The sequence below is a fragment of the Vulpes lagopus genome, chromosome 19 (genome assembly GCF_018345385.1).
Source record: "Vulpes lagopus strain Blue_001 chromosome 19, ASM1834538v1, whole genome shotgun sequence".
Taxonomy (NCBI): Eukaryota; Metazoa; Chordata; class Mammalia; order Carnivora; family Canidae; genus Vulpes; species Vulpes lagopus.
Genome location: NC_054842.1, coordinates 4,163,640 through 4,178,534, shown reverse-complemented (window position 1 = coordinate 4,178,534; position 14,895 = coordinate 4,163,640). Strand labels below are relative to the sequence as shown.

At 45.6% G+C, this 14,895-nt stretch overlaps 1 protein-coding gene across 1 annotated transcript in view; it reads left to right on the top strand.

Annotated features, from left to right (window-relative positions):
- Positions 1-14,395, top strand: part of TRIM71 (tripartite motif containing 71) — a 72,116-nt gene extending 57,721 nt beyond the window's left edge. The window contains exons 3-4 of the mRNA XM_041733671.1: positions 4,301-4,435; positions 7,636-14,395. Of these exons, the coding sequence (XP_041589605.1) occupies positions 4,301-4,435; positions 7,636-9,087 (1,587 nt within the window). The 3' untranslated portion in view covers positions 9,088-14,395. The remainder of the gene's footprint in view (positions 1-4,300; positions 4,436-7,635) is intronic.
- The last annotated feature ends 500 nt before the right edge of the window (positions 14,396-14,895 follow it).

Sequence of the window (14,895 nt, the reverse complement as noted above, 5' to 3'; positions counted from 1 at the left end):
ATTTATTCATGAGAGACCCACAGAGCGAGGCAGAGACCTAAGCAGAGGGAGAAGCAGGTGCCATGCAGGGAGTCCAATGCAGGACTTGATCCCAGAACTCCGGGATCACGTCCTGAGCCAAAAGCAGATGCTCAACCGCTGAGCACCCAGGCGTCCCAATTACTGTATTTCTTTATCACACATAAGACACCATTGATTGCAATATGTACATTTATTTTATATACACTTAGCAGAGGGAAAAGCCCATTGACACTTTTAAGATAAATCATAGTTTCAGGGTATTAAGTGTGATAAAATTATATTTTAGTGTGAACTACAGTAGTTTGCATACGTGGTTTTGTGGTCTGTGAGATTTTGAGTGACATTTGCATTCTGTCATCTTCTATCAGGACATTTTCTTTTCTTTTTCTAAAGATTTTATTTATTTAAGAGAGCATGAGCAGGAGTAGGTGCAGAGGGAGAGGGATAAGCAGACTGCCCACTGAGTGGGTAGCTGAATGCATGGCTCCATGCCGGGACCCAAAGAAAATGACCTGAGCTGAAGTCAGATGCTTAACGGACTAAGCCAACCTGTGTGTCCCTATCCGTACTGGTATTCAACACCAGTCATCTGGCCACCGCAGTTTTCACAAGCAGACATCATTCATCACTTTCTATACTCTTCCCTGTGAAACCCAGGTGGCCTCTGCTTCCTCTGTACTCAGTGGCCAGCACTCAGTGCTCAGCTGGCACACAGCATTAGCATCTAAAAGATGACTTCTATTTTTTTTCTCAAGCCCCATGCTTATTGGGTGGGTAGTTTTTAAATTTTCTCTCTATTTCAAATTGTGTTTCTGTTTTGAGATTTACCCGGCATTTTTAAGCTGCTGTTGTTTTCCCACCCCACCTACCTCTGGGTTCCCTCAAATGCCCTGTTTAGATAATGGGAACTAGTTAAGCAGGTCCCAGTCTATACATCTTGGAATGCAGTACCTGACTGCGTATGAAAAGAAAGCTTTATTTTTTTGTCTCCACACATAGGGCTCTTATGACTCCTAACTTGAGGAATGATCCTAACCCTGCACACTTGGGGATCCCTCAAATCACAGTAAGGGCTTTGTACCCCTTCTACCTGATTAAAAAATGCAAGAAACCCTTCTTGTCGCAGAACAGGAATTCCAGACCCAACGACCTGCTAGGGACCTGGCAGGAAACACGAGGGAGCAGGCCTGGCGAGGAGACTGGAGGGAGAGAGGTAAATAGACAGACATTCGCTGTGTAGACCCTCTTGCTACACAAGGGGGTGGTCACTGTACCCTCCTGCCTGTTCTTGCCCTGCAGGAATGTAGGCCTGTTGCTTTGATTTCTTCTGGTATTTACAGAGAAGCAGTTCATTCGATATATAATATAGCATCAATATAAATAGAAAGCATTTGCCGCCTGTGTTTTCCATTGAGTAATCTAAGAAATACGTGGACGAAGTCTTGGTTGCCTTGGTCATGTATTGACTTGGACATCAGCTAGTGCTAATTACTACCAGCACATCTGAAGACAGCATGTGTGGGTCACTTCTTCTATGCTCTCCATTATAACCGACCCTTTCACACGTGGTGCTGGGCTGCAGCACTTCAAACCACATATCCGGAAGTTGGGAAAGGGGACTTCCTTCTTCGTTTGGCTTCCTGTTCTTAGCAGCAGCATTTTTTTTTCACCCCAGCAGCAGAGATTAGTTCCAGTTTGCAGCTTCAGCCGCTTCCAGAATGAGCTGGGCATGGACCCCTAGTCTCTACTTGTAACCCCTCCTCTCTTCTCTGTGTCCTCCTGGCCCAAGGGTGGTTGCTGTTCATGGCAGGCACTGTCCGTCTTTCATCTTGCGAGTGCCCTTTGCCCTGGCAGTTTTCCACTTCCTGTTCAACCACATTTTTCTACGTTAAATCCTCTCTGTGTATATGTCTAATGAGATTTTTCCTGTTTTCTAAATCAATCCTGACTGCCTGAGACATTTGAAATCTGCCAAGTCTATTAGGATAGGTGCTTAGATTCATCCACTGATTGATCAGATTTTTTTTTTTATTATTATTATCTTTGGGTAATTTGGTATTTCCATCTGCTTCAGTTTGTTGGCTACTGTTTCCTAGGGCTGATAAATTACTATAATCTGGTGACTTAATAGGAATTTATTCTCATATAATTTAGTGTATTAAAAGTCCAAAGCAAGCTGTCAGCAGGGCTGTGCTCTCTGAAGGCTGTAGGGAAGAATCTTTCTGTGCCTTTTCCAGCAATCCTTGGTTTTCCTTGGCTTGTTAGCTACATCAGTCCTAATTTCTGCCTCCATCTTCCCTTCACATGCCTGTCTCCATGTGACCTTACGTGATTTTTAGTCATTGGATTTAGGACTTGCACTATCTGGTATGACCTGCTCTTGACTAGTCAGCCTGAATTTGGGGGAGACCGTGTTTAAAACAATATAGTTAACAACTGCTTTGATAAATGTTTATGGCTGTAGAAGTGAGCAAGTGTAAAATATATAGAGATTATTTCTGCTACAGCAGTGGCTAAGTATCATGAACTATATATACCTAACCCTGTGCCCCCCACTCCCCCAATAGTTGGATGTGTAATGACACTTGGGGTTGGGTAGTAAAGGTGAACAGAAACATGGGAAGGTGTCCTTCATTGCCAGTTTCAGGAAGTGGCATCTAAGCTGGGATTAGCATTTCAGGTGAATTTGGAAGAGAAGGCATTCCAGCCCACGGATAGTCTATGAGCCTTCCAGATCAGTCCATGCAACACCTGTATTCACAGGGATGGGGCAGAGAATATCATAAGCACTTAGCTATGGCAACCATGGGTGATGAGGGGGAACCTGCGATGTGGATGTGACTTTTGTACCATTGGCGTGTCCTCTACACTGAGAGAATTAAGGGGGTGAGGAGCCTCCCAGTTGTAAGTGGCTAAACGAGTCATAGCCATATTCATATACAAATAAGGCTGCCAGTGTATTGTCTGATTCCATTTCTGTGAAATACCCAGAATAGAAACCATTATGATTGCAATGGAGGAGAGGGAGGGGAGATGGAGAAGGCCTGCCTAATGGGTATGGAAGCTTCCTTTCAGTGATGGAAGTTTTTGGGAGCTGGGTGGAATGTGCTAAATGTCAGTAACTGTACATTTTAGTTCTATGTATTTTATCACAAGCAAAATGGGTCAGGAAGTGTGAGTAGGCCTAGGTACATGACTGTACCTGTATGACAGGAGCTAGGTTAGGTCTTCCATCTATTATCCTATCTTCTCCCATTGGCCAAGATTGCAGAAGTCCTGGCACTTGACTGAGGTCTTGCAGATAAAAGGATGTGGAGGTAGGGTTTGAAGCCTGATTCCTAGGAGGACTGGACAGCCTCAGTTGTAGATGTGCTCCACATGCTGGAAAACCTTAGTCCAGGGCACACTTGGTGGTGGTCACCCGTGAGCGATTCTTGATCTCAAACCAGGTTTCAAACCCTTTGTGCTTCTCTAGGCACCTCCTGGTTTGGAGCATATACCCTAAGACCTGTTGGACCACCAGCAGTTTGGAATCCCTGATTTAATACCTCAGTATATCAAAGAAATCCTTGTGGCTTTTCAAGACACATCATCTAATATTAATGACAACACTGGGCCTTCTGTCTTGATTAATTTTTTATGAACAAGAATACTTCCGATTAAACTGGCTGATTTACCTAGGGCTGGTGGTAAAGGGTAGGGTGTGTGGTGGTGCGTAGAGAGTCTGGCAAGCTGACCACAGGGCACGTGTGGTTTCTTTGGCGGCTCAGACAGTATCCCCAGTGTTGCTTGGGGCAGGTGCTGGCTGGAAAGAGCTGAGTTGGTAATGACTTGACAGGAACATGGTGGCTAACTGCTGGCCTGCAGCTGTTCTGCACCTTGACATGAGCGCTGTGCCAGCCTGCAGGGGTTTCCCAGGCCACAAGTAAGGCCAGAAAAGTCTGTGGGAAGTGGCTCGTGTGCTGGGAGTGGTACATTTCACATTGATCCCAACTACACTGGTTTCACTGTGTCAGAGCAGCTCTTAATAGTCCTGACATTCACTGTGTAGGTGCCATTTCCCATACAAAGAAACACAGCACTTGCCAGCAACTCCTTCAGTTACATGTCCAACAGATGCCATTCTCTCCCTATGTGCCCGCTTTCTTTCCAAGGAAGTGGATCAAGTGGTCTAGGGGCTCAGGGTGTTAGTTTTTTGGATTTGAAACAAGTAGACTTAAATGTTTTGCATGAGGAGTGGAAGTCCTTCTAATGGCATGAGCTTGTTCTTGATTTTCAGCTGAGCATCGAGCAGGCCCAGACTGTGGCGGAGCAGGTGGAGATGAAGGCAAAGGTGGTACAGTCGGAGGTCAAAGCTGTGACTGCAAGGCACAAGAAAGCCCTGGAGGAGCGGGAGTGTGAGCTGCTATGGAAGGTAACAGGAGCTTGCCCACCCCCACCTGGGCCTCTTGGTCTAGCCAGCACTTTTTCAGTGAACTGCAGCTAATACTAATTAGCTGGATTCTAATGTCTAACTTTAGAACACTTGGAGATTTTACATGTAAAGCTGGTTGGCAGCAGGTGCAGGGATCCCTATAACATTGTGGATGCCACCTGAGCACTACAGCCACAAGAACCCTTCTCAGAAGTAGTCAGGTACCCAGGACTGGAAGAAACCTCAGATTTTATGTTGCACACACTGAAGGAAACATGAGAGCATGATTGAGACAGTTGGTATGAAAGCAGGCTGCTAGGAAGTATCCTTATTTTGGGTGTCCTGCCTTATTTTGCACTTTCTGATCCCTTGAAAAACAGCTTCCCACTTGAGAGGGCAGCAAGTGAGCACCCTTTCTTCTGGTGTGGCAGGAAAGAGTGCCTAGTGCGCTGGTTTGCTGTACATGTAAAAATCAGCTGGTAGGTGGGCTTTCCCCACCCAAGTCCTTGTCCCAACATTTTCTTCTCTGATCTTCCCATCCCCCCCTCCTCAGAAAGAGGGGAGGGGAGCATGTGCCTATGAAGGGACCAGTGTATCAAGTGAATTCAGCTATATAATTACATTCTCTTAATGCATAAGACTTTATACATAGCTGACTTAAAGGGTGCACTTAAGTGTGTGAATGCTCGTTTTAATCCTCTAAACTATGTGAAGGTAGAGGTGGGATCTCAGTTTCGGGAAGGCTATGTTGGGTTTTTCATTGCATTTTTCCATTTAGTTAGCTCATAAATAATTGCTTTCTGCCTCTGCTGACCTCAAGAAATATGCTCAGTTGCCTTTTGACAAGAAGAGAAGAATCCTTGCGTAGAAAGTCTTAGGATTTAATTCAGCACTTATTTTAGGCAGGCACCTTTGTGGACATGGCATGGCATGACTTCCAGACATTCACATGCCCCCGTGGTCTGCCAGGCTCATGCCACCCACGAATGTTACTTATAACTGAAAGAGGCCCACTTCATGCAACCTGAGAGCTCTCCGGTGCACTCTGCCACAAACTTGCTCTTCTGGATTTGCTGATGAAAAGGCCTTTGTGCATAGGAGTTCCTGCAGATCTCACCTTAGGTACCCTCCCTCCTGTGAGGCCGACTCCTGTCCTCTCCCAAAGGCACTTCTCTTTCAGAAGGCTTGGAAAGCAAGTTTTTAGTCTTGGAGAAGCAAATTTAGAAGAGTTGGTCTCTTTGTGTAATATACTTTTGTTTTTACTTCATTTCCAAAAACTCATTCTCAGATATCCTCTAAAATAAGCTTACTCCTTCTGAACACCTGAGTCCCATTTGTCTTTAATTTTTATTATGGTACCTTAGCTCAAAACCTATGGGAGTCCCACTCTGTTTTACTGACTTTTCTGCCCCCGCAGCAAAGCTTTCCTGCCTGTTTCTGCCCTGCCACCTCCTTGTTACACATCTTATTTTCTTGCATTCCCCATTACTTGAAGACACTTGAGTGCCAGGTGACCCATTTTGTGTATCTAGATGGACTTCTTCATGCTTGTGGCTTACAGGTTTCTAGTGGAGTTGGCTCCCTAGTGGGACTCGCTGCAACCACCTGGCTGAGGAATCCAAACCAAAGCCCAGAGGTTTGGCCCAATGCAAAACCAAAGGACAAAGCTTCTCTTTGATCTGTCCCCACATGGGTCCTGCTTCTAGAGTGGACAGAAAAGCATGGGTGGGTCAAAACTCACATCATCACCCCCCTTCCCAGGGGAAAAGTCTAACTGAAACCCAGGCCTCCCCAACAGTGGGGCCTTATTCTGAAATAGACTTTCTGTAGCATTCTGACTAGTAGAACTCTCAGAAGTCCTGGTTCTCTCTACAAAATGACACAAATCAGCTGGGTGACTCATTTATCCTCTTCACAGGAGAACTCACTTAGAATTGAAGGACTTGTACAGTTTTAATACTTAAGAATGGAGAAGTGGCTCTGTTTCATTGGTCAGACAAAATCCCACATTTCTAAGAGCAGTGTGGTTTGAGAACCTCAGAAACAGGAATTATCTTAGCAGGTCACAATTTATGTTTATATATTACAGCAATTTAGATATTGAGAGCCCCTCTGGAAATTATACAAGCCAATGGTTTCCAAAGACTTACTATATCCATATTTGGGGACTGAGGCTTAGGCTCCCTGTGAAGACAGAAGGACAGAGAAGATGAAGATGGGATGTGTGGCAGGGTGGAGAGGTACAGGTTGTAACCTTGAATTAGGATCTCAACAAATCCCTTCGCTCTCTCCACGCACTGTCTTTTCTCTCTCCCCCCTCCCCACATCTCTCTCTCTGTCTCTTCTTTGTCTCTGTCTTGGTGGGGGCTCAAGGTAGGGGTGGTGGAGCAAAGGAGAATAGGAAGAGATGGCAGGCTCTGTAGTCGTGCTGAGAATTCAGCCCTTGGGCGGGACGCAAGACTGGCCTGTGCTCTCGTCCATGGGCAAGTCCTGCTGGTGAGGGCAAGGACCATATTCTGTACTGGTCATTTTGTGCCTTCAGTGCCTGGCACAAGAGCAGGTGCTCTAAACAGCAGGTGCTGAGGAGGTGCTCATTCTTAGCTTTTCTATTTTGTTTCTAAGTGAAAGGAATGGTAAAAGGGGTACATAGATCCTTCACTCAGATTTGCTGATTATTTGCATTTTGCCCCCTTTTCATCCTTCTCTCTGTGTCTACTCTTGTATGTGATGTGATTCTGGGGAGAGTAAGGTGACGTGTTGGAGACCGGATGCCTCTTTAGCCCTCAACACTTCTGTGTTTATTTGCTCTCAGCAAGGGTATTCTCTTCCATCATCACAGTTCCTCAAAAGCAGGAAATCCAATCTTGATTCCATGCTGGTGTCTGATCCCTCTGTGCCTGGTCACTGTGCACCAGCACTGTCCATCAGTGTCCCCCCAGTCCACGGTCCTGCTCTGCAAATACTGGTTCTTTTAGCAGTCACCTCTTGTATTAGGTGTAGTTCCTCAGGCTCCCATTGCCCTTGGATTTTTGCCATTTTGAAGAGCACGGAATAGTTGTTTCTGGAGCCCTAGCCTCCACCTTTTCAGCATGGGTCTAAGGGCAACTTCCTGTGATCCATGATAGATGGTGTAGTGGCGTTTTTTGTTTTGTTTTGTTTTGTTTTGCTGGCTTCAAAGCCTCTGTCTTCTCTCCCTACAGGTAGAGAAGATCCGCCAGGTGAAAGCCAAGTCCCTCTACCTGCAGGTGGAAAAGCTACGGCAAAGCCTAAACAAGCTTGAGAGCACCATCAGCGCTGTCCAGCAGGTCCTGGAGGAAGGGCGGGCGCTGGATGTCCTGCTGGCCCGGGACCGCATGCTGGCCCAGGTGCAGGAGCTGAAGACCGTGCGTAGCTTCCTGCAGCCCCAAGAGGATGACCGCGTCATGTTCACGCCCCCCGACCAGGCACTGTACCTAGCCATCAAGTCCTTTGGCTTCGTCAGCAGCGGGGCCTTTGCACCGCTAACCAAGGCCACAGGTGATGGCCTCAAGCGAGCCCTCCAGGGGAAGGTGGCCTCCTTCACTGTTATTGGCTATGACCACGATGGGGAGCCTCGTCTCTCAGGAGGTGACCTGATGTCAGCAGTGGTCCTGGGCCCTGATGGCAACCTGTTTGGTGCCGAGGTGAGCGATCAGCAGAATGGGACTTACGTGGTCAGCTACCGGCCGCAGTTGGAGGGTGAGCACCTGGTGTCGGTCACCATGTGCAACCAGCACATCGAGAACAGCCCCTTCAAGGTGGTGGTCAAGTCGGGTCGCAGTTATGTGGGCATCGGGCTCCCGGGCCTAAGTTTTGGCAGCGAGGGCGACAGTGACGGCAAGCTCTGCCGGCCCTGGGGCGTGAGTGTGGACAAGGAAGGCTATATTGTAGTGGCCGACCGCAGCAACAACCGCATCCAAGTGTTCAAGCCATGTGGCACCTTCCACCACAAATTCGGCACCCTGGGCTCCCGGCCTGGGCAATTCGACCGGCCAGCCGGCGTGGCCTGCGACACCTCCCGCAGGATCGTGGTGGCCGACAAGGACAATCATCGCATCCAAGTCTTCACGTTCGAGGGCCAGTTCCTGCTCAAGTTTGGTGAGAAAGGAACCAAAAATGGGCAGTTCAACTACCCTTGGGATGTGGCGGTGAACTCTGAGGGCAAGATCCTGGTCTCTGACACCCGTAACCACCGGATCCAGCTTTTTGGGCCTGACGGTGTCTTCCTGAATAAGTATGGCTTCGAGGGAGCACTCTGGAAGCACTTTGACTCCCCCCGGGGTGTGGCCTTCAACCATGAGGGCCACTTGGTGGTCACCGACTTCAACAACCACCGGCTCCTGGTCATCCACCCTGATTGCCAGTCTGCGCGCTTCCTGGGCTCTGAGGGCACTGGCAACGGGCAGTTCCTGCGCCCACAGGGTGTGGCCGTGGACCAGGAGGGGCGCATCATTGTGGCCGATTCCAGGAACCACCGGGTGCAGATGTTCGAGTCAAATGGCAGCTTCCTGTGCAAGTTTGGCACCCAGGGCAGTGGCTTTGGGCAGATGGACCGGCCCTCTGGCATCGCTGTCACCCCCGATGGCATGATCGTGGTGGTGGACTTTGGCAACAATCGGATCCTCATTTTCTAATCACGTTCTCTAGGCTTCTGTGTTTGGGGCGTGCGTGTGTGCATGCATCTCTCTCTCTCTCTCCCCCACCCTCTCTCCCTTCCTCCCCCCCTCCCCCCCCCTTTTGAATTTCAAAGAAGAAACAGTCTCAGGGAAATTTCTTTTTTTCTTTTGTTTAAAGAGAACAAGAAGAGTACAACATTGCTTGAGTCCTACCTCATCTTTATTTTTTTACAGATGAATGTACTTATCTTTTCTGCAGGGACTGAGCCTGTGATGTGATAATTTCTATCTACCTCATAAATCTTTACATTTCCTTCTCCAGCAGGCCCTCTGCCCTCCTCCCCACCCGCACTCTGGAGTTCACGGTCCCCTCAGACCCTTTGTGGGGCGTGATATGCACAAGCCTGGCGTCTTTGGCTGGGGGGGGGGGGGCACTGGATGTGTGGCATGGGTTTTGTTCTGTAGATTGAGCCAAGGAAACATGAAAGAACTACTAAGTAAAAAAAGAAAAAAAAGAAAAACTATAAAATGTGGAAAAATAAGATTTAAAATGCTGAATGATAGAGTATTTGTGTTCTGGAGAATACTGTTTATTGGATTAGATTGTGTTGTTATCTTGATCTTTTTAGGAAATCTTCCCCCCCCCCCCCTTTTTAATGCTGCCACAGAGAACTTTTTTGTGTTCTCCTTTAATACCTCAGTGTGTTTATCATCCTGTTCAGCATCTTTTCTTATTCTTAGAAGATGTGGATGTGGCTGTGGCTTGCTAGCCAAGAAAAGCAGACTATTGATGTTTTAGGGTATGTAATCTTTGCTTCTTTTAAGGATGGTGTGTGTGTGTGTGTGTGTGTGTGCGCGCGCGCGCGCGTGTACTGAGCCATCTTACACCAAAATAGTAAAGCTGAAGATTATACACCACCACCCAAAAGGGACTTTTCTTTTCACACTTTGGTTTCTAAAAAATAGATGTAGCTTAGGATTTTTGATTAAAAGTATTCTCAAAAGTTAAGTATTCTTAGTTTGTCATTGGTTATAAAGTTCAGTGGAAGGAAGAATAAAACCAACCTCATTCTCAAAAAGAGGGTGTCAGACTTGCCTGGCCTGTGGACTTGAGTGAGGGCGGGCACGCATGTGCCGAGGTAATCTGCAGAGAGCATGAGAAAGACACTGGCTACCCTCAAAATCTGCAGGAGGGCAGAGGTCAGTCCCCGACCCCAGCTTGAATGTTATTCTGTTAATGCTAGGTATTTCTTTTTCTCAGAAGAGTAGGCAAAGAAATGAACTTTTACTTTAAAAGCACAATTTTTTTCCTGCTTTGGAAGTTCAGGGAAAATAGAATTTTTGAAAGTGATAATAAGAACAGCCCATCCCTGCACACTCTCCGCTCGGGTCACTTTTACAGAGTAGTCTGCTACTCTGCTCCGAGCCAAGCAGTAGGACCTCATGGTTAATGTGAGCTTTTTCCCCCCAAATGCCTTTGAATGTAAAAGATTTGTAAACCAAATTGCCCCAACCCCAAATGTAGGATGTATACCTCTGTCTCGGTACCAAAGAATGAAAATTAAAGCCAGGCTCTCGCTGCAGAACTGGGCTGGCATCTGTCACTTTACAGGGTTGGTTTGTAGTGAGCTGGACTTGGGTACAAAGCCTTGTGCTTCTGGGCATTATCTGTCTTACAGGCAGAAAGTAGGTATAGCTGATACCTTTGATTGTGATAAGCTATATAGGTCCCTGACTCCCCCAGATAACTGAGTAAGAACCAGATTCCAGAGTAGCACTCCTCCGGAGAGAGGTGCTCAATGATCACGGCTTCTAGGGAAACCTCTTGTTGAAACAAAGACAGGACACATCAGTTTCTGTTTCTGTATTTAAGAGAAATACCCCTTGCAATAGAGATGTTTAGTCTTAAGTGAACAGAATAAAGTAACACACGGAGGAATTTGTTTTTGTCATCCCAGAAGAAAAGGAGATGATGGGGGCCGTGTAGTAAGTCAATCAGATTTGTTCTCCCGTCCAGCCCTTGAAGGATGGGAGGTACCCTGTGTCTTCCCCTTTGCTTTATTTCTGAATGACCAAAATGGGAAAAACTCATTTCGTAATGGAGAACCGCATGCAATTAACGATCAAAAAATTGGAAAGTAGTGAAGTTGCTGCCTCCACCTGCTGTGTTCCAGGGCGAGAAGGAGGCAGGAAATCTTGTTTTGTAGAACCACTCTTTCTTGTATTGAAGCATTTAAGATTGAATCCTTCCCCCACTCTTATTCAGTTGCCTTGTATTTGCCTCTAGGTTCTAAGTTCTTTGGTGAACAGTTTGTGTAATTAACCACTTTTTATTTTGGAAATGACTTGGTGCTGACCCTCCTCTTTGCCCCACTCCCCCACCCCCCACCCCATCCCCCAGCAAACCACCCTGGAAACACCAAAGACAACTGGTTTTAAATACTACAAAATTTTATTGATGTGAAACTTGGAAATTCTCAAAAATGTTCTCAGCAACCTGAGATGACTTACTTCTGATAGTCACTACCTTTGATTCTCCCGCCTTCCCAGTGTCCCCCTATGTGGGGGCATCGTGGGACCTGAGTGAGAAATTTTCCTGGTGAATAGCGGTAATGTAAAATTGTGTAGGTAACATTTGTCTGTGGATTTGGTTGTAAAGCCAGAGATTCCACATGTGACTGAAATGATCAGGTCTTAATAGACAAGTTTGCGGGCTCTAAGCTGGAAGGTCCTCCCCCGATAGGAGTGTGTAGGTGTAGGAAGCTGCCTCTTTCCCCTCAGTGCTGGTACGTCTCCTCCCCTTTCAGCACCCAAACTGCCATTTGACAAACATGGTCACACTCTTGAGAAGCTTTTGTTTTTAAAACATTAGGTACCTCTGGCTGCCCATGGTTGACTCCTGACCCACATGGATTGGTCCGAAGCACTTTGGAGTGTGTTTATTGTACCATGTGGAATGCTCCAAATCAAAGAAAGATGGGGAAAGCCAACATTTGGAAGTCTGGTGTGAGTGGGGTTTTCAACTGGATATCTCCTGCCTGTTAGGAGGTGATGCTAGGGTAGGTAGGAATTGGGTCGAGGAGGGGAGTCTTGAACACGGTGAAAAGACAAGTTTGTAGGTGCTGCAAGGGGGGAGTATAAACTTTTTGTCAAGTAAATGAGGTATTCAGACAAAGTCCCCATGCATGTCTGGTCTGGTCAGGTGGCAGGGTGGCGTTGGGTGTATGAGGTCAGTTTATGTTTGGAGATGCCAATTGGGTTTGGATTTGTAAGTTTGGGTATGAGATGACTAAAGGAGATCTGAATAACACGCAGATAAAAACCACTTTTGGTTGACTGAGTTAACGTTTCAAAAGTGCTAGTTTTTTTGTTTGTTTGTTTGTTTGGTAAATCACTACTCTGCAAATTTGGTCCCAAGAAGTAATGCTGTCTCAGAAACCTGTGCTTTATGTTGGCTGGCAGGTGGCACATGAGTTGAGTTGGCTGGAGCCCAGTGGCCCAGGCAATACCCAAGTGCACTAACTCTTTGATTGATAGATGCCCTTTTAAGTCTAACTTATTTGGGGGAAACACCTACAGGGGTACCATAAACAGAATCTAAATTGTGTGTTGGGCCAAAAAAGTTGCCAGATTTAAGGCACTTTGTGATGGAGCTTTAAGAGAATGTCTTGAGATTGGCTCAGTGTGTTTTATTCTAGTTAAGCCAAAGCTTAATAATTGAGGAGGGAAGTCTTTTTAGGCTTGAAGGAGCAGAATACTGTTTGTATATGTGTTGGCTTCCTCTTTTGGAAGATTCTACAATTGCTGTGTTCTGGTAGATAGCGGAAGATATGCCAAAGTTATAGGCTTGTTTTTCTGTTTAAAAACAAAAATCCAGTGGTGCCAAAAAGTATTTAGGGTATTTATTTAAAAACGTCACTCATTGATTATCCCAACAGTCTGGGGCTGTATAAAAGTCAAACTCTCCTGTACTTCGTCGCATGTGATGACACCCTAGAGCCAGGACTTCCTGGGGCTTTAGCTCTCTGGCTTCCTGCAGGCCAGGGGCACAGGACACACATAGCATTCCACACCACACCACTTACTTTTGTTTAGTTTCTACCTCACTTTTGGCGAAAGTCATCTACCTCATGTTAGCATCTAATGGGTCTCTGAAAAGCATAGTATTAATCCACAGGGTGTGGCATGGGTGGGGGAGTGGGAAGCTACCTCTAGAAGAAAATGCTTTTTATAAATGCAGAACTGTTCTCTCAGGAGAAACATTTGATTGACCTTGAAAAAGATACTTTGAAACCAAATATTCCTGTACTCAGGCAAATGTAGTCCTAAATCCCAAGGATTCCTTAACCAAACTGACCTTTCCACCCCACTAGGAATTATGCACACCTTTACCTTGTTGTTCAGTATTATAAAACTACTGGTTCATCTGACCTATTTGAGGACTTTACCTGCAAAGAAAGACCTTTAGGTCTCTTTTTCCTCTTCAAGAGAAAAATATTTTATCTGTATTTTGAATGCCTGCAAATTTACCCTTTTCAGAGCAATTCTGAGTGTCTAGTTTTTGGAAACATCAAATATTTGAAGGGAATAAGAATCCTTTAGACTTTGATTGTATCTGTACCTTTTCCCGGACCCAGCAGGATGTTCATCACCATGACATTGCAACAGTCACTACCTTACTGAGCAGTGACTGGTGAAGTGTGTGTTGCTCTTTTGTTTTGTGTGTTTTTTTTTTCTACCAAAGGTAACATGTTGACGGGTTGTTCTTTACTTTTTTTTTGTTTTTCTTAATTAAATACTTGATGAAGTTGAAGCACATTACCATGATATACTGTATTGCCTCTCTTATTCCCCTGGTTCTTTTTTGTTTTGGTTGGACGAGAGGGGTCCTAAGACCACTGTAATGATTGCAGATTGGGTTTAAAATGTCATGGTGAAGCAGTACCTCAGTGATGTCTATTTTTTAAAACTGATCTTACGGGTTAACAAGCCAGCCTGGTGGGATGTTTTCCATCCATCATTTAACCAGTAATGGTTCTAAAAGTTTTGTGTATCCACATGGTCTTAGACCTCCTTTTAATGATTGTATTAACTTACAAGCTCAGGTAGTATTTTTCTTAAGGCTCTGTCTTGGAGCACACTGACTGAATGTTAACGTGTGTAGCAAAGTGTTTACTTTCTTTAACCAGCTCTGGAATAGTTCTTTATGTTTCTAGCAGTCTGTGTAGTTTTTCTTCAGAGGAAGATTTTTCACATTTCTGGGGTGTTCTTGTTTTTAGGGTGGTAAGGTTTCTTTCCTTTTTTACCCCCATTCTTTTCCCCTAAAATCAATGCAGGTGAGAGGGTGGGTTGTGGGTAAGGGATGTTATTTTTAAGTAGCATGTTAGTTATAATTGGGTGGGTGGGAGGGTAGTTTTTTTTTTTTTTTTAAATGAATCTTGCTTAATACTGTCCATTAGCTGTCATGCCCAGTCAGCAAAATAATTTTTTTAAGTGTAGAACACGACTTGTTTTTGTTTTGTGGGAAAGGTAAATGCAGAATTGGAGAGATTAACATGGGCATGTTGCCAGATGTTAGAATGACTAAGTTAAGCCTTTAAAAAAAATTTTTTTTTAATTGGTCCAAGGCAGACCTGATGTAAGGAGTAAGGAATATGCACCACCAGAGTAACTGTCCAGGCCACAGAAGCTCCTGCAAGCTCATCTGGGGGTGCTGACTGCCTTTTGACACTTTTTAAAAATGGGCATTGCAGTGGTGGTGCAGACCCCATCAGTTAGTGAAGAATGGGGAAGCAAAGACTTTCCCCCACATCTTTAAAGTGGGTT